At 38.4% G+C, this 22,485-nt stretch overlaps 1 protein-coding gene across 1 annotated transcript in view; it reads right to left on the bottom strand.

Annotated features, from left to right (window-relative positions):
* Window positions 1–21,714, bottom strand: part of LOC117962822 (cytosolic carboxypeptidase 6-like) — a 28,970-nt gene extending 7,256 nt beyond the window's left edge. The window contains exons 1-3 of the mRNA XM_034924159.2: window positions 21,619–21,714; window positions 19,210–19,332; window positions 3,545–3,669 (exon numbers count right to left, since the gene is read on the bottom strand). Coding sequence (XP_034780050.2) covers window positions 3,545–3,669; window positions 19,210–19,332; window positions 21,619–21,679 — 309 coding nt within the window. The 5' untranslated portion in view covers window positions 21,680–21,714. The remainder of the gene's footprint in view (window positions 1–3,544; window positions 3,670–19,209; window positions 19,333–21,618) is intronic.
* Window positions 21,715–22,485: the final 771 nt, after the last annotated feature.

The raw sequence follows: 22,485 nt of genomic DNA, 5'->3' as shown, positions 1-22,485 counted from the left end.
ACCATTTCTCCAATGAAGACCTAATAGAAAAATAAGCCATGGGTGGGGGAAGCTAAGGGCCTCTGTGAGTAGACCTGATAAACTCCGATTCAGCCTTTAATCCAGGCACTCAGCTTGGTAAACCTACTGCTGTGGCACAACACAGTGAGAGTGTGGGGGCGGGGGGGGGCGGGGGGGGGGGCAGCGATGATTATAATCATCAATAAGCAATCCAGGTGGAGGAGGAGACACCAGCAGCATTCATCATCCTCTCTGATTCCCAGGGGATAAGCAGCACAAGGATTTTGCATCACTGCATGCATATGAGAGCATGTGCTTCTACAGACATGCACTGGAGTATGGTGCATGGCACAGTGCATGTTTTATGACGTAGTTTGCATTCACATGCAGGTTCAATATACATCACTTTTTGTGGGGTGACAGCTACTGTAATCTAACGGTTATTTACAATTGCTATCCCCATATTTTACATATAAATATATATATATATTTAAGTACAGCTGTGTCTTTTTCAGGAAAAAAAAAAATTGAATAGTACTTGAATAGCAGGATACATATTTTAAAGTAAGGCAACCTTGACCTTCTGATTTAGCAAGCAATAATACCATGTCCCAAACTCATTCATCAAGCCTCATTGATGCATTTTTGAGAACGATGGGCTTTGTTCCAAATGTCACAATAGTATGTTGTATACACCTTTTAAACCACTTGCTGTATCATTATGTCACTTTGAAAAGACTTGGAAGGTGTAAGACTAGATCAGACCTCTCCTCCATGCTGGTCCACACCTATTAAAGTCCATGTCTTCCTTGCAAAAAAGTCCCCTTCCAGTTAGAACTCAATGGTACTAAAATATTAAACGAGGGGGCTGTTGGCTGTAGGTTCAAAGTTAAGGCAAACTAATTGAAAGGGATTCTGAAGGTAATTCAAGGTAGGAAAGGCAACTGCAGTTGTTCTCTGGTTTCTTATTGTTTTTGTTCATGTTTCATTTACTGATCTTTCCAATCGCTCATGCACTGGTTTATGGAATAGCCACTTGTCATTTACAATAGTTTTACCTAGAGGGGACTGCAAGTACATGTCGCAACAATCACCACTCAATTGAATTTGAGAACAAGTACTTTCCACAACAAATTAACTATTTTTACAATCACTTCTCCTTCCATTGAATTTCTCTACAATCAAATGCTTCTTCAATCAAATGGCACTAGACACTTGTCAGGGCTACCTCTTGCTAATGGTTTTTTGGGAAGGGTGTACAGTATGTAGTTCTTCTTAGTTTATGGCTGTGTGGCCCCAGTGTGGTATTTTTTATTAGGAAAGAAACTCCCTAACCCCCCCCTCCCCCTCCCCCTCCCCCTCCCCCACCCCCATTTTCTATAGACTCCCATCAGATAAATATAATCCCTAGATGGTCAAGGTTACTACCATCAAACAATATTATAATCATCCGCGCCTACAATGCAATGTCACTAACCAGCACCGTCCACTAGGAAAAAAAAAAAAAACCATACACAAACCCACCACAACAACCCCATGGCACTGCCAATTTCCACAAAGCCTTTAAGCTGATTGAGGCTGACCGAATCTGTTTCACAGGCTTACATTCCTTCAAAATGGCCATCTCAGTTCTAATATCACAGGGTTTTACTGCTTCCAATTTCCCTGTTCGGGACTGAGAACCAGTAGGCTTAGAGGAATAAGACACTCCAGCCGAGTGCCCTGCAAATGTGCTGATCGCTATAGTGCAGCCTGAGACTGCTTTACTTATTTATTTTATGTATTATTCTTTATTTATATGTGTTCAGCCATTCAGTGATCCCCCAACCCCACCCCTTTAGAAGTAAATTAAATTCTGGCTGTTCTCATTTTAAAAGGAAATTGAATTGTTAGAAAAAAGATTAAGCAGATGAGGGGAGAGTAGGGGCAAACTTTCTTCACAAGCAGCAACTCTGAGCTACCCCCTACCCCCGCCCCCAACCCCAACCCCAACCCCAACCCCAACCCCAACCCCAACCCCAACCCCCCACCACACACACAGACACGTTTTTTTTGCCGCAATAGCAAATATCCTGTTGGACGCTTGGCCATATCTTCTCCTGCAATCGATAAGGCTCTTTGCGAAGCACTCCCATTCATCTCATGGCCATAAAATTTGATTAGTGCTGACTACAGCACTGCGGGGAGATGAGCCGATAGAGAGTCAGGCTGCAAGAGACAGCGTCCCACACTTTCATCACAGCTTTTCTTTTCCCTAACAAGGCCTGTTACTGGCTGCATATAAAGATATTACCCAGTGGGAATACAGACACCATGCCGGCAGACTGTTTCCTGCCTTTTACTTAATAAACTACTCTCCATTAAACCAAAATGACAGCCCTGATAAGGCTCTGCTCTGTGTTAATAAAAGAAAACAAATGACCTGGCTCTGCTGAAAAGGCCAACAGGCACGCCTTTCATTTTCATTTCTATATTTGTTTAACATACACTGGAAGGGCAAAACTATTGGAAACACCTGCCATAACACTGTTAATAGGGTGTAGCATGGCACAAGTCAGCAAGGTGTTATGTGTTTTTGAGGGATACATGACTATTCCTTCTACAAAAAGCACCTCCCTACTATTATCCCTCTATCAAGGTTGGGCAGATCTGCTGTCTTGCCTACCATGACAGTTAAGCGAGAGAGATGAGCTGCACACCTCTTGATTAAAGCTTTGTTGAACCAACTGCGGTAGACAGTACCAGTGGGTAAAGCTGATGACAGACATTGAAAGACAGCATTGAGCAGCTAGATTGCAGCTGGTTCACTACTGTGGCCTTGCCTAGCTGGTGTGAGCTACACCAGCAAAGCCAAGATTCAGTGAGTTCCATTTCATACATCCAGTTTTTATAAGATTGATGTGCTTTAACTAAACTGGTTGGTCCCCCATTTCTAAAACTTTATTTTCAGTACTACTGTACATCATCTGGTTCAGTCTCACATGGCAGAAAATATGGACAGATGTACAATATTATCATTGAGTTATAAAGTTGCGCAATAGTATTTGCTTCAACTAAAATCCCATACATGGAAGTGAAGAGAAGATTTTATATGTGAGTTTTGCATTTGGAATGCAAAAGTGGATGTCAATGTGCACTACCTGGGTCCAGACATCAGTAGACTTTAGAAGTCTTCTGTAATGGTTGTTTTCAGAAGTTCTGCTTTTTTTCCCCCTTTTAGGATGCAGTCGTCATCTTCGTCACAGACAATGGCAATCCCACAAGTTAAACAACTATCAAACATAATGTTCCTATGAAATGCACCCTTTTCAAGCTATAGTGGTAACTCCACAATGATGAGAATCTCTTTAGCTAGTTATGTGCATAAAAGCCCTTTATAATCATTTGCTGCATTCCAAAATTAAAAACAAGTTACTTTCTTTATTCTATAAATAGGACAAACTAAACAATTATTTTTTGGGGGTGTTGATTGTTAACTGTTATTGTATTAGATGTTAAGTCCTGTAAGGTGTCTTGTTCTGTGGAATATCTGTTGCTTTCTCACCTGGGACTCCCGTACGTTTTCCACAGAGAAGTTGAACCAGACTCGGAATCGTGGATTGCAGGTGTCTGGCCGGATGAAAAGGTCAAACTCAAACTCACTGATGTAATCCACCCGTCCCAGGTTACCTGTTGAGACAGAACGCTCAAACATTAGTACCTTGGTAGTCCGTCGCATAACACCGTGTAACAATTTTTTTTTTTTTGGTTCCTGGGTAGTAAGTGTTATTTCCTAATTGCTTATGCCTCAAAAGTACAGAAAATGGCTATTATTCCCCACAAACTTTGCTTTTTTGACCAGGACAGTGATATTTTGAAATTCACCTATTTTCCAGAACATTCCAGTTAGATTCAGTGCTGAGTAAACTTGGAGTAACTTCTAGAACTTTCTAGAACTTTCCAGTAATATAAATAGTAGTATAAATACAGGGGCCTTAAGCCCACCAGTTCAGTTTAGTTCCAGCTGCCTAAGTGGATACATATCTGCATTTTTCTGAGATGGCATCAAGAGGCTGCAATGGTGGCATTCCTGATGGGTCTCCAAGGCGGTTTTACCAAGTTTCCCTGCTATCTTTGCCTTTGGGACAGCAGGGACACCAAGGCGCACTACCACAGGCGGGACTGGCCACAGCGGACCGAGTTCTCTGTGGGGAGGAACAAGGTCAAGTGGGAGCCACTGGTGGACCCCCGGAAGGTGCTGATGCCACCTCTGCACATCAAATTGGGCCTTATGAAACAATTTGTCAGAGCTCTAGATAAGGAGTCGGCAGCCTTCAAGTACCTTCAAGACTCCTTCCCTAAGCTGTCTGAGGCAAAGGTCAAAGCCGGTGTCTTCGTCGGACCACAGATAAAGAAGATCCTGGAGTGCAATGAATTCCCCAAGAAGCTCACTAGTAAGGAGAAAGCGGCTTGGAACAGCTTTGTCGCAGTGGTTCGGGACTTCCTGGGCAATCACAAGGCTGAAAACTATGTGGAGCTGGTTGAGACTCTGGTGAAGAACTACGGCACAATGGGCTGTAGGATGTCCCTCAAAGTCCATATCCTTGATGCTCATCTTGATAAATTCAAGGAGAACATGGGAGCGTACTCGGAGGAGCAAGGCGAGCGCTTCCACCAGGATATACTGGACTTTGAACGCCGCTACCAAGGACAGTATAACGAGAACATGATGGGAGACTACATTTGGGGGCTGATTCGTGAAAGTGATTTACAGTATAATCGTAAATCTCGAAAAACTACTCACTTCTAAATCTTTTGTAGTCATTTTTGTATTACTTCAGTATAAATACATGTTAATTTGGATTCATATGTTGTTTTTTTCTGACTTTATGTGAACGAAAAGATACAAATTCCCCCGTTTTCTCATTGGAAATAGGTCAATTTCAAAATATCACTGTCTGGTCACAAAAGCAAAGTTTGTGGGGAATAATAGCCATTTTCTATACTTTTGAGGCATAAGCAATTAGGAAATAACACTTACTACCCAGGAACAAAAATTGTGTTACATAGTGAAATCAGGTGCAATACCTATTTTAGCAATAGGGATATAGTAGAGGTACTCATATATACTGTACAACATATATCACTCAGGGAACACTGGTGAGTCGAGACAATGTATCTCATTAAGATAAGCGTATATTGCTTTCCAAACCCTGCTGAACAAGATGCTACATCTCCTGTACAAACACAGAGAATAAGCAGATCAATCAATACATTAATTATTTGGAGCTTCTTGCTGTGGGTCGGAATACAAAGCCGGTCCCCTCCTCAGATGTCTCAGAGTTAAACCCCTATCCCCAGACAGCAGAAGTCATGTGATGAATGAGGGACCATGTGGCTCGCTCCGTTTCATTGGGCCAGCCAGCACGGTTTGAAGAGTGTGGACTGGACAGCCAGGTGCCAGGTAGCATAGATCTAATTACTGACAGATGGGGCAACCACCACTCTGCCTCAGCAAATCCACCTCCTTCTGCGGCCGGAGGCTAATCTGTGCTCTTCCGGCAAGCTCTTCAGATGTTAACACTTGGCTTGCCTAGATGCGTCTACACACCCTGTTCAAATTACTCTGGAGGGATTTGCAACCATTCCTCAATCAGTGCCACCTCTAATTCCTTCAGGGAAGATGAAGGGGTGAAAATCTCAAATGAATCTTGTATTCCAGACTCCTCACTTTTGAGACTGCTTTACCAAATCTAATACAGAATGTGTGTTCTGCACTACCACTATCATCAGAGATTATCAGCGATTGACAGTATGCGGTCTTGTATATACAAGGCAATACAATCTACTGACATACTTAACAAATCTAGCACGGATGGAATCCCAATTGACAACAAAAGCAGCCTAGTATAGCCTGTGTCATCATAATTCCCAAATACCCAGCTCCAGTACTCTTATAAACTTCCCATTGCTTCAAGCTAAATAATACTGACCACAGAGACCCTCACCCTCACCCTCCTGGTAATTTTAAACAATCTTTAGATACAGGCTGACACTTATTATTTGGCAATAAACGTTAAGACTAGCAAAGCACAATCGTGGAGCTATACAAGATAAATGCATTTAAAAGTGAATTAATAGCAACACAAACACCTACAAAGAGGACGTTTTGAAAAGCTGATTTGCAGCAGCTGAGACAGGAGCCTATTTTATCAAAGCTATTACTCTGGGGTGCAATGTGAACAACACATCAGTAATGTTAAATGGGTAGTCTAAAGCAACAGATGTGGACGTCAGAGCCCCTGAATTAACCTTCCAAGGTGTGTTTTTTTACTGTAGCATTGCCAGTTTTGCTTTATTTTATGATTCACTTTGAAGGGAAAAACTTTGGCTTTATATGGCAATTAGTAGCAGTGTAATGATTACCTACTGTAACACACAATGTATTATATGTGGTAAACTGAGTTATTAATAATCTTCAATGGCAAGAACATGTAAAGATTGCAATACAACGGTTTTGTACAAAGGGTCAATGGTAGCACACTGACAGCTACAATGCCATTCACGCAGAGATGCTGTATGAACATTATTCCTTAACCATCCTTAAAGACCTGCTTGCAGAGGGAGGGTAGGACTAAAAACAGAAGCAATTAAAAATATCATCTGAAATCGATTCTGCCCTGAAGTGCAATATATTCATGTTTGTTTCATGCAAAAGTAAATTTCCATCTAATTACTAGTGACTGATCAATTAAACAGAAAGCTTAGTAGAAGCGTAATTTATTCTTGCTAATGCAACTTTCCCGTGCTATGAGGGGGCACTGAAGTGCTGCATCTACTGGTTCTTGTGAACTATATTGTAAAATCAACCAGTTGCCTTTTACAAATACATTCCTGTACAAAACAAATTCCAGGCAAAGAAAAGATATGCAATATTCAATACAGTATAATGCATATATGCTCAGACTATCATCATATCAACAAAAACAATACAGTCCTGCATAGTTTTAAACATGGCTAGTGGAAGACTTACTCTATTTGTTTCTGTTCAGATGACATATTAGTACATATTATATAAAAATATAGATATTCATTTCAATATACATAAATAGGTTTATGGTATATAGAGGTGCATACATATTTATACATCAGTTGTTCGTACATAAATATATAAATATACATTCATACTATATAGTCTATATTGCCTTTTATTTAAATAATTGATTAATGGTCTAAATATTAATTTTGTATCTTGTGTTGTCCTGGGGGCTCAGATCTGGATCCAACCAGTTTGGTTCATCTACAGAATGTTGCTGTATGTTACATCTACCGGACAGTTCAGTTTACATAAGTAACTTCAAAGCTATCTTCTCCCGGGACTCATAGCTATAGCTTCTCTCAACAGAGACATCCGTCTGTATGTGCAATATTAATCATCAACCATAAAAAAAATGGTATGCAGGACTCAGCAAATTAGTTTTCAACAAACAAAATGTAAAATTCCACCCAGCAGAGAGATGGCTTTGGTGCTTTGGGGACAGATGATAGCTCCACTGGTGCTGTTGTGATTTTACACTTTGTCAACAGAATTATGACTTAAGGCTATCTGTGTGGATCTCATTTGCATCATTGTGAAGTTCATTTTCCTTCCTAAACTCGTTTTAGAAAAAGAAAAAAAAAATCAAATGCAATGCAATCAAATTCCAGAGAGTGGGTGGTTCAGTTATCTGAAACCATATTTTTGTTTTGTTTTGTTTTTTGTCTAATGTCATGGTTTGCTCATTAACCCAACAGTAATGTTTTCTAAATTAAAATGACCTGTTTGTTTGGGTTTAGCAGTAACCCTTGTACTGGTACACAACTTCAAACACTCAACCATTAACTTCTAAACTTTGGAAAACCCAATAATTGTTGTCCACTGTGACAGAAGAGTGTAGCACATCCAAAACTGTAATACTGACCTTTATCAGGTTTGGAAACGATAAAGGATACACTTTAGAATATTCAGCCACTTGGCAGCTGCTGGCTGCCTGTTTTTTCCCCCCACTGTAATAATGTTCAGCTCTGCAGCAGTGGCTAGCTCAGTAAGTAAACGCCAGTTTGTTGCAATTTCATGTTATCTGCTTGCAAGTGAATAATGGGAAAGACAGTACAGAAACTCTGGAACATCTTTGGCAGAGTAACAATCTATTTTTTCTTCTTCCTAATGCCACAAAATAATCTTCCCTGCAGAGAGTTTAAAAGATAAAAACAGAGGGAGCTGAAGGGTCCTAGAAAGCCTGAGGCAAACAGAAGGTCAACAGGACTGCTAAGAAGGGCTGTTATCATCTTGGTAACAAGTTATCGGGGAGCTTGCAGCCCTGGTTATTTACAGTTATTGCTCCCTCTGGATGTGCACTTCAGAGCTTGGGGCTGATTGCTCTGTAATGAGTTCAGGAACAGAGAGAAGAGAGAGGGCGTCAGATACAGGGCTTATCAGAGCACCTGTAGTTGCTCAAGGGTTAGGATATCTTGGTTGCAAGACAGTAACAACAGTCAAGTTCAATGGTCTGCAAATCCACTAGTATCCATTACCTAGTAAAGTTACTAAAATAACCAGCTGAGCAATCAGGCTCCTGCAAAAACTGCTTTGGATTGATCAGACTTAATACAGGTGTTACACAACCAATAATAAGACTCACTTAAGTAGGCAGTCATGGAGGGAAAGTAGTTTACTGAGCATGGCTTATTTTAAAAGCACATTTATCATGGTAGTGATTAAGCACTAGATGCAGGATATGTGGATTTCCATTCAAGAGTGATGCGCTTCTACCCACAGCGGTGAGTACAATATGTTCAAGTAGCCTGGCAGTTACAGCTTTTCCACCAAGCTCCGACTCATGGAATTCTTGTCAAATGAATACTCGCCTGCTTCAACATTTCAATGAATTATTTTCATCTGCATTTATAACTGAATGTTTGTATTTAAATCATACCTTACAGCCTGCTATCACCTTTAAACCATTCACATTTTATCTAAGAGAGTATTTATATTACATGCTGACTTAATCTTGATCTTTAAATTCCTTATAGCCAGGTATAGCCAATTTGTCACAGTATCCAATAATAACTCAGAGATCTACATAGTGTCCTTTGATGATCCAGGCTGGGATGAAATAAAAAACAAACCTTTGATTTAATTCAGTCCGTCTGTGGCAGTTTGCAGTGGCTTCTGTTTCTTTTTTTTTGCTAACTGTATGGTAGACCAGTGGTTTCAGGTTAACTCCAGTGTGCAAAGTAGATCATACGCACAGCAAAGCAACATGTCAAAGGTTGGTTTAAGCACTCTCTCTGTGAAATCTCCTTCTTTTTGTACAGCATGTACCTGTGTATGTACTGGTATTGTTGTCTAATCGGATTCAGGCTTGTTTAGAGTTAGGCAAAGCAGCCAGAGAATACGGTGAAGGGGGGGGGGGGTTGGAGCTATGCAGACAGAAGCCTAGCAGAGGAAATCCTCTATTGTTGGGATTTACACAAAGTGTGGCTGCTGTCAATGCACTGGCAGCTTTACAAAATAAAAATCCCAACTCTTTTGAAAAGCAGTCCAAAGCCTGGGCAGCGCATCGTTTCCAGGTGTAATGTTACTGGCACTTAAACATCTTGCATTCAGTTAAACAAACGACAACAACAAAAGAAATACAAAAATCCTACAGAAACATTTGTTGATGTTAACTGTATTAAATGTGTGTGTTTTATAGAACTTGGATGCATCATTCGACATATGAATGCAGCCAGATTAAATATTTTATTCAAAATAGCACTAGAAGCCACTTTGGCTTGCAAGTCTTTATCATTTCCGCAAGTTCAAGCCCCAGCAGCAGGACTTAAGATCCTGTTAAGGCTGCCAGGCATTGATAAGGTTCTCCCAACAGCAGGCTTCACACAGGCACTAGTGTAGAGGTAAAACACCATCCGAGAGCTATCCCAATTCTAATGATACTAATTACTTCAAATGTATTTCTGTGAACTCTATTGTTTGTAATGTGTTTGTAGTCATTTAATGTATTTACCTGCAGTGTAGTAACTGCATGTACAGCTCTCTTATAGTGTCTACATATAACACCTAGGGAAATGCTGCACCTTTTTAAGAAGTCAGGCTAACAAAACAATAAGAAAATGTTATCTGACACCACAGTGGACTTTAACCTGGCACTTCCCATTTACATAAAGAAATACAAGTTTTTAAAACCCAGACTGGTAAACAGTTCCAGATCCTTGCTCAGTTTCCTTTCTTGCATTGTTGCTGAAGATGAAAAATGATAAGTCTGGTTTGAAAGTGTGTTTACAGCGTCAGTAGTGCTTCGAAATGAATTACTCCATCATTGGCACTGTGTGTGTGCACCACTTTAGTGCTTCCAAGGCTTGTTGCAGTCATTTTCACTTACAGCACCTTTTTATCACTCAAAAGAAGAGCAACAACACGGGGCAGCAACACAGGGCCTAAGGAGTGAAACTGTGGAGTTTCTGTAATTACAGACCCGTCTCCCTTTCAGAATGAATGAGAGGGACTTCTGATCAACAGCCCAAACACCCAAGGACATTAATCACATGAAACAGATCCAGCTGGGGACAAGTGGAGGGAGGGGGAAGGAAATAGGAGAGAAATGGAGAGAGGGAGTGGAACGGAGGAAAAAAGTAAAGGGAGGAGGTTAATAGGTTTAATGGGAGAAAAAGCACCCAGGACTGAGGTAAAAAGAATTGGAGAAAATGGACAGAAGGGGAAAATATAGAACAAGCCACAAGGAGAAGAGAGCAAGGAGGAGTATAAAAAATAAGAAATAAAAAGAGCAAAAGAGAGGGTCAAAGATGAGAAATGCAATAATAATAATATGTGGAATAAAAATAAAGCCAAGGACATTCTTCCTTGACAGCCAAGATTTATCTCTATATTCTCCATCCCACAAAAAAATAAAAAAAGCCATTTGCTTTTTCAGGCATGGGAGCAACTTCAGCACCAAGGACAAGTCATGAAGATAGAGAGGAGTGCTGAGGACAGCTCCCATCGCTCCACTGCAACAGCTGTGTAAAACCTTAATTAATATGACCCATAAAGCAGATAACACTATTTTCTTTTTGAGTAAACTGAGCCGTTTGCTAGCTCACAACATGAATTTCTAGGAAAAACAAACAAATTAACTGTATTGTTTTATTTGATAGTCAGTGCTTGTCTCCAACTTCCCCGAGCCTAGCAATGCAGAAACGAGCACGCTCGCCAGTGCTGCATGAAAGTGGAGATTTGGAGCTGAGAAGTAAAGCAGAGAGGTAGAATCGCAGCGCGATCGATGGAGTGTGAAGGGAAATGGCATCCTACAGAATGCAGCACTGCGGGAGCAGAAAACCTATCTGCATAGCAAACACAAAATAAATAAACATACACGCACAAACACATTTAGGCTTCGTCAGCTAAACAGTGTTGTTTAGACAAGATAAATCATTTCTCAGAACTGACAAGAGGCATTTTTTTTTTAATAGTTTTCAAATATTTTGAATATAAAACCCTCTGGTCAAAAAACAGGAGGTTCTGTTACCAGAAATACAATACTACAGTTACTGGACATTATAATAGTCTAGAATCTAGAGTATGTTTATCAAGGGAGATTATGTTTATCAAGAGCAATATAATAATAAAAAATAAAAAAAAATGATTAATTTGTAATTTGTAATGCAAATGTCATCTCTGGTATTCTGCAATATATAGCTAGAGTTTCGGTAAGGATGGGCAAGACTGCATATCAGACTTTGATAGTCAAACAAAATCTGTTCTCCAGAATGGCCCAGAGTGTCATCAGTTTTTACTGTGCCTTGTGAAATTTCTGTGCAGTATTGGAAAATGGAAACAGCTGCCAAACAAGCAACTATTAAAGTCTGTTGTCTTGCCTATTACAACAGAGACATATTACAGAATACAAAACAAATTAAATCAGCCATGTCAAGGACAGTTTATTTATACAAAAGGATGTGCTACATATAGCAGGTGATTCAAGCAGCAAGAACAGCATATGGCCTTACTGAGACAATATTACAGCAATGTAGCACACAGCACAATTCTGCTATTGTTATTCATAATATATACCACATATTAGAATTTCATATTTTTGGACTGAGCAAAAGGGGAAAGGTAACAATGGGAACAGTTGTAATTGCATTAACTTGCGTTCACATCTCGTACTCTGGATTTTAATGAAACTAGGAGAACTGACTGTGTTCGAATAAAAAAATAATAATATCCCAGTGCCATTGCATTTACATACTGTATGCATTAAGCCAATGGGAAATTATGCAATTCTCATTCCAGCATAACAAATGCAGGTCATATCATTATCAGAGTATAGCCTACCTGTGATGGTTATAAAAAATTATTTGCATAGTCAACGCTAAGTAAATGTATATACTTTTCGACATTACCATTAAGACTGCAGAACTATAAGCTCGGTTTTTAATGATGCCTGGAGGAAATATTCACAATAGAGATTAACAAACTGCATTATCAAAATTCAAATATTGAAGGTAATAATATAGTTAGCTAATAATACTTTTTTTTTTATAGAACACAAAATATGTAAGTTGCAATATGAATGAGCGAGTGACCCTATAATTTGCATAGAGCTGAAAATGAATTGTGATTTAATTTAAATGCAAATTAGGTTTTATACCTTAAGTAAACAGCAAACACAACCATAGCACCGTTTCAATAAACATATTCAAATATATTACGCTACATACAAGACATCAACATTTACGTTTTGGAATGTTGTCCTGTTCACATATTTATGAAAAAGGTGACAGGTGTCATCAAAATGACAAACACGGTGACAGCACCAGTATTGACATCAGATACCACAATGCAGTATACAGTACAAAATAAATTAATTGCTTAATAACATTCCTTCTATGCAGGAAAATTACCACTATTTCAGCAAGAAATATTCAATTTTTTAGTATAGTGCAAGGATACAAAGACATACAACAGTGTAGTTTAACACCAATGTTTTGTAGACCCAGAAAATAGTCAAAGAGGTCGCTCACTGTTTTGCTAGTGTGTGTTGTGTGTAAATCCATCTTACATTACTTTAGCTGTAAAAGGTGTTTTTGTAACAGATATTTGAACAAGTGATGTGTTTTTAAGACAGTATTATTGCTGCATCGCTGGGCAAAGTGACCCTGGCCTACAACACTGCCAACTGTCTTTAGAAAATCAATGCTTCTCATGACCTCTGGAAACTTTGCAACATCTTGTAACTCCATGTCCAGACATTTGCAAACTTTTAAAGTAAAACTTGCTTAACATTCAATGTAGGTCAGTATACTGACCCCTGAACCAGTACAGGCCACAAGTACAGGTTAAAAGTTCCTATCCAATTTTCAAAGTTTTTTTTTTCCACAGTAGCAGCATAAAGTGGCAATCTGGCTCAGAGAATGCTATACACTTGATATGTAGTACTGTACTGTATCTAATCTTACAGAACTACAGTATTGTCATCTCACATTTTCCTGCATAAGATGCGAACATTGTGGTAAAAGCGTATTTGATTTATTTGATGGTATTTTTTCAAAGCTATTAAAGTGGTTGAAGCTGACAAAATAGTTAATTCAGAAACCGGTTTTGCACTTCCATTTGCTACAGTTCTTAAAAGTGTAGTTTTGAAAGAGACACATGTTATAGGTAACTTGTACTTTTTTAAAGCATGGTATCTGGTACTACATTAGGTTGAGAAAAGTTCTGAGTGCCCATGCCTTAACATCGGAAATCTGTTACACTTACGCTTCCTAGGTCATTTCACCTCAGTAGTATGTGGCTGAAAGCAGGTCAGTCAATTGGGGAAGCAGCCGGTTGTTAATGACAGGAAAAAAGGGGTGAGGACAATTTCACCCTTCAGGTGAAATGATACAGGACGTGCAAGCCAGTCTTAAAGCATGGCTTGCAAACAAATATTTCTTTAACCTAGAGTAGTTCCAAATATATTTAAAAATTATAATACATGTTTATTAATACACAGTTTTCTTTCAAAATTGCACATATATAATGAATGGACGTGCACAGCGGAGAAAATGCACAGAACTATTGTACGAGCTAAAATTACTTTAAGGAGCGATTTAGCAATTTAGTTAATTAATACTAAAAACCAAAAACACATTTACCATAACCTTTATCTTTTATTAGAGAAAAAAAATGATAATCTATGAAGTAATGACAATGCATATTAATTAAGATTTACTGGAATACATGTTTAAAGCTCTATTCACTTTAATAAACTGTTTCAATTTTTTTTCGTTTTGCTTTTATATTGGTAGATAAACAAACAAAGCAAACACAGGAAAAAAATGCAGAGATGTCGACACATATATAAATGTGGCCACCCCTCCATTAGTTTACTCAAACACTGGCAGACTTGATTCTGCAATTGTATTCCAACTGAACTGTCAGCTTTATTATCAGATCCTGTGTTTAATAAACTCTCTATATGCAAATGTTTACACTGGGAGGGATGGCAAAGCGAAAAACAAGAACAACAGCAGCACTCCTCCCTAATTCAAATGCTCTTCACTGCTGCTATCTCAGCTGTTCTCACCGAAAAGCTCTCTTTTTGAAACTTGGCTCTGAGATTTGCATCATGAGATGGGCTAGTTTCTGCCTCCTTCATATAAAAGAGGATGACTAATTCACTGTCGCAATCCAGGGTCTTAAAAATCCAACACTTTTTAATACCTTCAGTAATTCCCTGTAAAATGAACATGCATCTACTGTGTGTGCGCAATCTATCGCTGTCCACCCATTACCTAGCAAACTACAGCCTAGTGCAAAGCAAAGCACTCTGGCTACTCCTGTAAGCTACTCAAACCCGTTACCTTCACTATCATACAAATGTTGCAACTGTACATAGTACAGTATTGTAAAGTAAGGGCATAAGTAGGAGTGAGCATGTAAAATGCAATCTTGCCCAGTGGTTTCATAAGCACCACTGCAGCCCGTAAGTGGTTAAAACATTTAGCTGCTGTTGCTTTGCTAAAACAGCAACAGGACATTAATTTGACATTAGTGCAGTAACATCAATTTCCCTTCATTTCCAACTTTGGAAATGCATTTACTGGAAAGAGATTAATATCAATTCCATAAATCATTCAGAAGAATTTCCAGACTTGGAGACATCGTGGTAATGTCATGTTAGCTGATCTCAGTTTGTGCATGCAACGCCCATTAATCAGTGTCTGAGGTCTACAGAGCATGTCATCTGGCAAAAGAGGGGGAAACTTGGAAAAAGCAATCTATATATATATATATATATATATATAGATTCTTGGAAAAAGCCTCAAACTGAACTCAGCCACTGCATAGCACATTGTTACTGAGATAGGAGCCAGGCCCTAGCTATATAATGCAGCAGTCCTTTTGACGTCTTTCTGGATAGCCAATCCCAGAGCCCTCCTTCAGTGTGTACCTAGGTGGAGCCAAGACAGAACTGGTGATGATAGGCTGTAATAAAAAGCCAGTGGAGATGGAAATTCTGTTTCTGTACGGACAACACGGCTTCAGCAATACAGATCACACCATTAAAAGAGCATGTTAGGACCATTCTTCAGTCTCCCAAAAACGCAAGGAACAGGAAATGACTGCACGATTGACGGCAAATTTCAGAACAAATATCAGAACTATGGGGGTTTTAATATTTACATTCTTTCTATAATTGATTAATCAGAGTGAACGATTGAATAGTTTGTTAATCACATCACTTGTAAGTCCAGTGTGATATGGAATTTTAGTAATAGTCTGCCCACAAATCATTTAGTAAATGTTTTAAAAAATATTAAGCTCCACAATACCAGGGCAAAAACTGTTTTAAGATGTTTAATTGTTAAATGCAACCTGATGCACGTGCATTTGAGGTTCCTACATATAATATGCATGTAAATAGGTTTGTGTTATACAGTACTATAAAAACAATGGTATTTAAAACATGCTAAACAATAATAGCAGGGAAAGAAGAGAGAAATACAATTGTGACCTGTTATAATACAGTCCACGTATGTTTGAAAGAAGTGGCCAAGGAATCAGTATGGTACATGGGGGATAAATAATGCAGTAACTTAAAAGTAAGCCAATTATAAGTGTCCAAATGTGAGGCAATAATTGTGTTTTTAAACTGAAGTATAGATCTATTAAGCATATATTTAAATGCATTCCATATAGGCTATGCTTTTCAATACTGGTATATTACTCTCTTTTTATTGTCACCTCATTGTTCTCATTGGTATGGAAGTGCTTGACATATTACCACATACACAGACCATGTCGAATGCATGCTGTAATGATATTCTTCACAGAAAGAGTATATTCACTGTTAATATCGTCTTCAAACAAAATAAGCTAAATTCCAAAGTACTGCAGAGTAGAAGGCATGATCTTGATGTTCAAAATAACTTTGTGCTGGCAATGTTCCTTTTTAACAACTCTACATTCTCTGTTTAGTTTTCATAAAATAAAGTATTATTTTTCTGGAGGTATACCTGTAATATTTACAGAGGTTCAGTAATTTAGTATTATACACAAAGCAGTGGGCTTAACACATTGTTTGTTGACCACAGCCACATCAGAAGAGAGCTTAACAAAAAGAGAAGATCAATAATCTACCAGCTACCTTGTTGTTGTGGGTATTAATGCTATTATAATGCTCTTTTGTGTAGGTGCTCTGGTAGTTTCCATAGACCCCACTAGCATTACACAGCCCACTCCATGCATTATAATACCTAGCTGTCAGTGTGTATTCTTTTACAGTGCTACCGTGTGTACCTGTTCCAGTCTGCTGTGTTAAACAGACTCTTTCAGCTCTGATCTGCAGATTCACAAACTGTCAAAGCACAGCACTGGGAGCTCACTGCTGCATCGAGCCACAGCACAGCTCTTTCTGTTTATTCAAATACGAAAAAGGTATTATAAATAAAAACATACCTTCTTTTGTACCAGTATTTTTCAGGAACTGTATACTGAAGAAAAACACAAAAAGGGAAAACCAGAAGCATAACGGCAAGGTTCTAACAGGTTACATAAACTCAATATTGCTGTCCTAAACTACTCGTTTCATTACATTGTTTCCTTCAGGATCTCAGATTTCAATGACAGTACTGAAGACTGGTTTTATGTACCGGTACCTATTATACTGGGTTCCCTGTTCATGCCTGTACAGGTGCTGTGTCATGAGACTGCACCAGGTTTTATACTATCCATAGTGTGTGTCGCTGTACTGTACAAAGGGAGAATGCTCATGTATGTAGCACCAAACCTGGTAGAACTACAGCAAGCTGACATGTACAATAATAGAGGGGCTGCATTGGCTTCATTTTCATTACAGATATGAAAAGAAAATGAAAAGCAGTTTACAGATCACTTGTCTAAATGTTAACTCAACTTTAATTGCAGTTTTCTACCCAGAGATTGTCAAGCTATCTGATCAGTCACTCACATCATGCACTTTAGTTCCTTAATGGCAGATAATTACCCATTAAAAGCTTTACTATTAGCCAAGACAAGCTATTTTCAAATTCCTTCATTGTTGGAATAATATTGAGCTTTAGAGCAGTATATTTTGCATGTCTTCTTGATTGAGGTCTTCACTTTATTCATAACTGAATGTTTCACTTGAACATGCCACAAAGGAACACGCTAAATGGTAACACAAGCGCAGAGGGCACACAACAAATTATAAAAATGTTATGCAAGTCATTCACTTATAAAACACTCAGTCATCAAGCATTTGTAAATCTAAGTGAAACATGCTTGAAGAAATGTTTTGCCAATTTCTCTGGTCTTTCTCAGTGTAGTTTTACAAATGCTTGATGATTAAGCTTTTTAAAAAATAAATGACTTACCTATGGCTCTGAAAGATCAACTCAGTATGAGAAGAAGGTATTGCCAGACATATTAAGTAACTAACTACTACATTTCATACACTGTGATAAACAAAACCACATGTATACAATGATGTAACAAAGCGGTATTTCCTATGCAAGAGAATCTTCTAGTACAGTATTATGATGACGCTGCAGAACCACACATACTGTACACCATAACATCTTCTAAAACAGATATGTTACAAACTTTCAAATAAGAAAAAAACTCTAAATATTCTTCAGACATACATTTCCTCTGTCATAGACATTTCTGAGCTTTAGTGCTTTATCTATAATTTAAAACACCAATGATTCTAGAAGAGGCAGAGAAGCAAATGAAATTTCAAATTAGATTCCGGTTGCAGAATACAGAATTTGGAATGATTAGTCAGCTGTCTGTAGAATCATAATTTCCAGTATATATATACACAATAACACACATTTTTCGACGTAATTTGCAATGAGTGAAGAATATATAAACAAGTCAACAACCATTCTGTGATGCATATTGGCATGTTTTGGGTTGTCATAAAAAAGGCTGCCTGAAAAAAAAAAAAAACTGTGAATGTCTAAAACACTTTAAAACATACTGTAGTGAACTCATGGTAGTGAAGTCAAATGTTAAGAGATTATGAGCATTCCATGGTTAATATATAGAGCACTGTGTGTTTCAAATCATAACACAGGCAAATTGGCTATACCACCCACTCCCATCTGTTCTACAGTATATTATAATATACTGTACATATATTGGAGAAACAGTGTACAGAGACTTTTTATGTCCCCCACCTTTGATTCACAGTCTAGAGGCAAAAGAGGTTAGGGACATTTCACAATTTCTATTAGGGCTGTGTTTGAACTCTTATCCATATAGCCCAACCCCTATATACATATTCCTTCCCTCCCCCCGCTTTATACCCACTTTAGTCCAAACACTCAGTTCTGAAAAAACAAATGTGTTACTTTTATCCATGAAAAAGGATGAAAGCAAAATACAAAATACAACGGTGAGTGCTACTGTCCAGAACATACCTTCAATACACTACAATGACCTGTTTGCCATATTTAACCAACAAGGTGTATTTTGTTGATATAAGAATGCATTGCCAAATGAGAAAGTATGGTTGTTTAAAGGTTAAGTTGTGAGTATCTATGCAAAATAAGTCACTTATTAAACAAAATAACAACACTCTGATCATGCATCGATGTTGCTCTTCTGTGAGTGTGCAAAATCAGTGGTTAAAACAGAACGACCCTACTTCCCAAAGGGGCCTGTGAATAATTCCTTCCATACAGTCTGTGACTCACCGCTCTCAAAGCAGGCATCAAAGACGAGGTGTCCCTTTCTGGGCAGGCTGGTGTAGCCAGGTGGGGTGACCTGCAGCTTGCTCACATTGCCCACTAAAGAGTCCTCACCTCCAGCCTCACTCCCTGGGAAGAAAAAAAAAGACATTTCAGGGGGACTGTGATTGCAATTTTTTATTTCATACCTGTTTAATATCCAGTTATTTGTGTTTTGCATAATTCTCTAGTGCTGCTTCTGCTTAGATCTTTATTTTTTACCGGGCTTATGTTTCAACACCGAGACTGCTTCTGAATTTCAGTGAGGTGGTTTTAAATGACCACTAGGGGCGTTCAACTGTATTGATATCCCCTCTTAAACTGTAGGTTAGTAAATGGAAAAAGGTTAGTAAATGGAAAATCTCAATTCAAAATTAGACAGAAATAACAGCAGCATAACACTATTGCTCATTTGTTAAACCACCTGCCATCAAAAATGCAGCTTTTAGAAAAGCAATGGTTTAAAAATAACATATTTGTAGGAATACTGCAGTTTGTAAGAATGGAAAATAATAATAAATGTCGGAATTGTAAATTTACCAAATTTGGAAATTACTGTATTTTGAAATAACAAGGTAGCACAGTATTGTGAATAAAAGAAGGACAGCATTAGACATATTAAAGATGTGATATGTTGGTCTAGAAGTAGGGAGGAGACACAGTCCTCAATCCTGAATAAATCATTAATTTTTGCCACTGATAACCGGGACTTACAGTTGTTACAGGACTTGTTTATGGACGAATGGCAAACATAACACTAGAGAAAGCCCTCACCTCTCACTGTCTGTCTCTCTGGGCAGGTGTCTTAATGTATAAGGTGAGTGCTGCTCCTGTCCACTGTGAAGTCCAGGAAAGTATTCCCTGAATCCCACTTACTTTGTAACAGCACAGTACTTAATATCATTCACTAGAGAAGTGCTGCACTTAAGCCATGTAATGCAAGAGTCTCAATCTATGCACTACATTTGCCATTCCTGCTATACAGAATCAACCAAGAGGGTCTCTTCAACCAAAGATTGAGCCTATTTGGATGATCTTTTCTTTTACATATATCCTGGGCCAAAAAATAAACTAGTAATGCATGCCATTTGTAGCCCAAGCATTAGATGGTATCCCTGACATGTATTCTGGAATGGCTGCACCCCTTTGTTGAAAGTCAGTTTCAGTCACAATGAGAAAGACAGAAGCAGAACTGAAACTCCTTGCATACTCGTAAATCTGTGTATCCCTGGCATTTTGACAGATTATTTTTCACCCAAACATGTCCCTCAATATTCCCCTAGAACCTATTTAAATGTAGCAGTTTCATTGTAAACCCATATAGAGTTGCAAGACGTACTGTAGTAATTACATGATGCATAACAGCCATTGATGTCACATCATCAGTTCTGGACAGAGTTGCTATATGTGTCAGAAGTTATTTTAAGAAATGGGAGTCTCATTATTTGATTGAAAAACATTTTTCCCTATCAACACAGGAAATTAGCCTGTAGTGAAAAATAGCCTTCATCCAAGGGAAAATTAAGTATTGCAAACAAAAAGACCATCAGTAAAACAATGAGGCATGTGAAAAGGTTGGTATGGTAGCAGTAAAGCCTGGACTATATCCTTTAAGAGAAAAAATCAGTATTTGCTTTGTTTCAGTTAATGTATCTGTTTGTTTTTTTGTTGTCATTTAAAATATAAATAGAGAAAAATGTCTTACTGGAGTGAACACTTTGAAAATATACCTCTTTGATCTTTATAAGGTGTCACAAACAATACATGAAAACATGCAATTTATTAATTTAACCAAATAACTGTCAACCGTGCATGAAGTTTGAAATATGCATAACACATACCAACTATGTCTGGGTCCAAATTTGTTTGAACGGGAGATATAGGACAGGTACTGTACGTGCAATGCTTCGCATCGCCCACAAAAGAAGCTCATGGGTGTGGTGCTTACCTTGCTTGTTTGTGTCTGCATTATTGCTTTTTATTGATGTTTTAGAAAATAAAATAGGTTTAGAATGTTATGACAATACTGGAAAACTAAAAACGGTACGGATTGTTCTCGGGATAGTATGTAGACGCCTACAATACCACAGATATATGAAAAGGTCATACTGCGTTTAAAACGTTGAAGTCAAACACCTGCTCAGATAAATTACTTTATCTTGGACAAAACGGTGAAACAGTGTAGTCTTGAAATGGTCTCAGCAGAAACTATGTATGTGTTCCCTTATCCCTGCGTGTGTTTGTATACAAACGAGTGTTTATTGCACTGCCATTAGCTCAAGCATGCAGACAACAGGAATGCCATTGCGTGCTTCTCTATATTTTACTTCTCCTTGCAAAAATCACTACAATGAAATGCCATTATTATTTACACACCAGTATCGGGGTCTCTGACGTTTTCCTCCATCTTCTTTTCCATATTGCACAGCACGCACATTGCCACCCAACGCTGCCTACGCGTTTCCACGGTAATATAACGTCACGGGGCGGGGAGAAGTCGCGCACCGCAGGATGCTGTGTCTGATACCATGGAAACCATAAAGAAGGCGCAACTTAGGAAGTGCCCGGGTGAACGTGATTTTCTAGAATTTAAAAAAATAAATAAGCAAGACCCAAAAGTAATTTAAAAACAGAAAGCTACACACGATGACAAAGGTTTGTTTAGTTTCGTTATTCATTTTTTAGATATAAGAAAGGGCGCGTGAAACTGTAATTGCATGTTGCACAACGGTAGACAGCCACTGTCATCAACAGTGTGAAAACCTGATGAGACAACATGGCAAAAATGCAGTTGGTCATTGTCAAAGCCGTCAGTAACTGTGCAAATGCACCATGGTTCACTTTTTACTAGGTGACTCTAGCAGCTACAAAACACCATCCATTAAACTTTACACAATCGACTTGGTTTTCCCGGGACTACGGTACTACCTAAAAAAATAAGTGATTGATGCAACTCAGGTGCATCCCCTGGTACTGTAAAATAATCTAACTTCACAAAAGACTGCCGTAGGATAACTAAAATAAAAATGAATACAAATTAACATAGATATGAGAGTTGTTTTTCTAGACCTCTATACGGGTATTGAAAGAGTTTTTTTTTTTAAAAAAGGTGGGCAAAGTTGACCCTTCCAGCTGATCTTGGCGCAATGAAGCTAAAGTCAACCAGGATGACCTGAAGATTTGATCTTTTGTAAAATATCCAGCTGGCACTGGAACCAAATAATATACTTAAAAGGAAACGAC

The sequence above is a fragment of the Acipenser ruthenus genome, chromosome 10 (assembly GCF_902713425.1).
Source record: "Acipenser ruthenus chromosome 10, fAciRut3.2 maternal haplotype, whole genome shotgun sequence".
NCBI classification, from domain to species: Eukaryota; Metazoa; Chordata; class Actinopteri; order Acipenseriformes; family Acipenseridae; genus Acipenser; species Acipenser ruthenus.
This window is presented reverse-complemented; position numbering and strand designations above follow the sequence as displayed.